This window comes from Hypomesus nipponensis, chromosome 6, assembly GCF_054491055.1.
Source record: "Hypomesus nipponensis isolate SF chromosome 6, ASM5449105v1, whole genome shotgun sequence".
In the NCBI taxonomy this organism is placed as follows: domain Eukaryota; kingdom Metazoa; phylum Chordata; class Actinopteri; order Osmeriformes; family Osmeridae; genus Hypomesus; species Hypomesus nipponensis.
In genome coordinates this window covers 15,792,261-15,792,500 of record NC_140366.1, presented here as the reverse complement: position 1 = coordinate 15,792,500, position 240 = coordinate 15,792,261, and the positions used below count along the sequence as shown (strand labels likewise).

Sequence of the window (240 nt, the reverse complement as noted above, 5' to 3'; positions counted from 1 at the left end):
CGGCCCCCCTGTTTCACCCACACCCCCAGACCCCTCATCTTCCCCCGGCCCCCCTGTTTCACCCAGACCCCCATACCCCTCATCTTCCCCCGGCCCCCCTAGCCCCTCGGCCCCATTGGACTCCCCTTCCCCAGATCGCAGGGCTCTTTCTGCCTCCAGAGGCTCCACCCCCTTCTGCTCCTGGGAAGGCTCGCCCACAGCCGGGGGCACTGAGTCTCTTTCCTCCACTTCTCCTTCCAT

General features: G+C 66.7%; 1 protein-coding gene across 1 annotated transcript in view; it reads right to left on the bottom strand.

The window, feature by feature from the left end:
* Positions 1 to 240, bottom strand: part of rgs6 (regulator of G protein signaling 6) — a 41,502-nt gene extending 41,262 nt beyond the window's left edge. The window contains exon 1 of the mRNA XM_084700280.1: positions 77 to 240. Coding sequence (XP_084556406.1) covers positions 77 to 240 — 164 coding nt within the window. The remainder of the gene's footprint in view (positions 1 to 76) is intronic.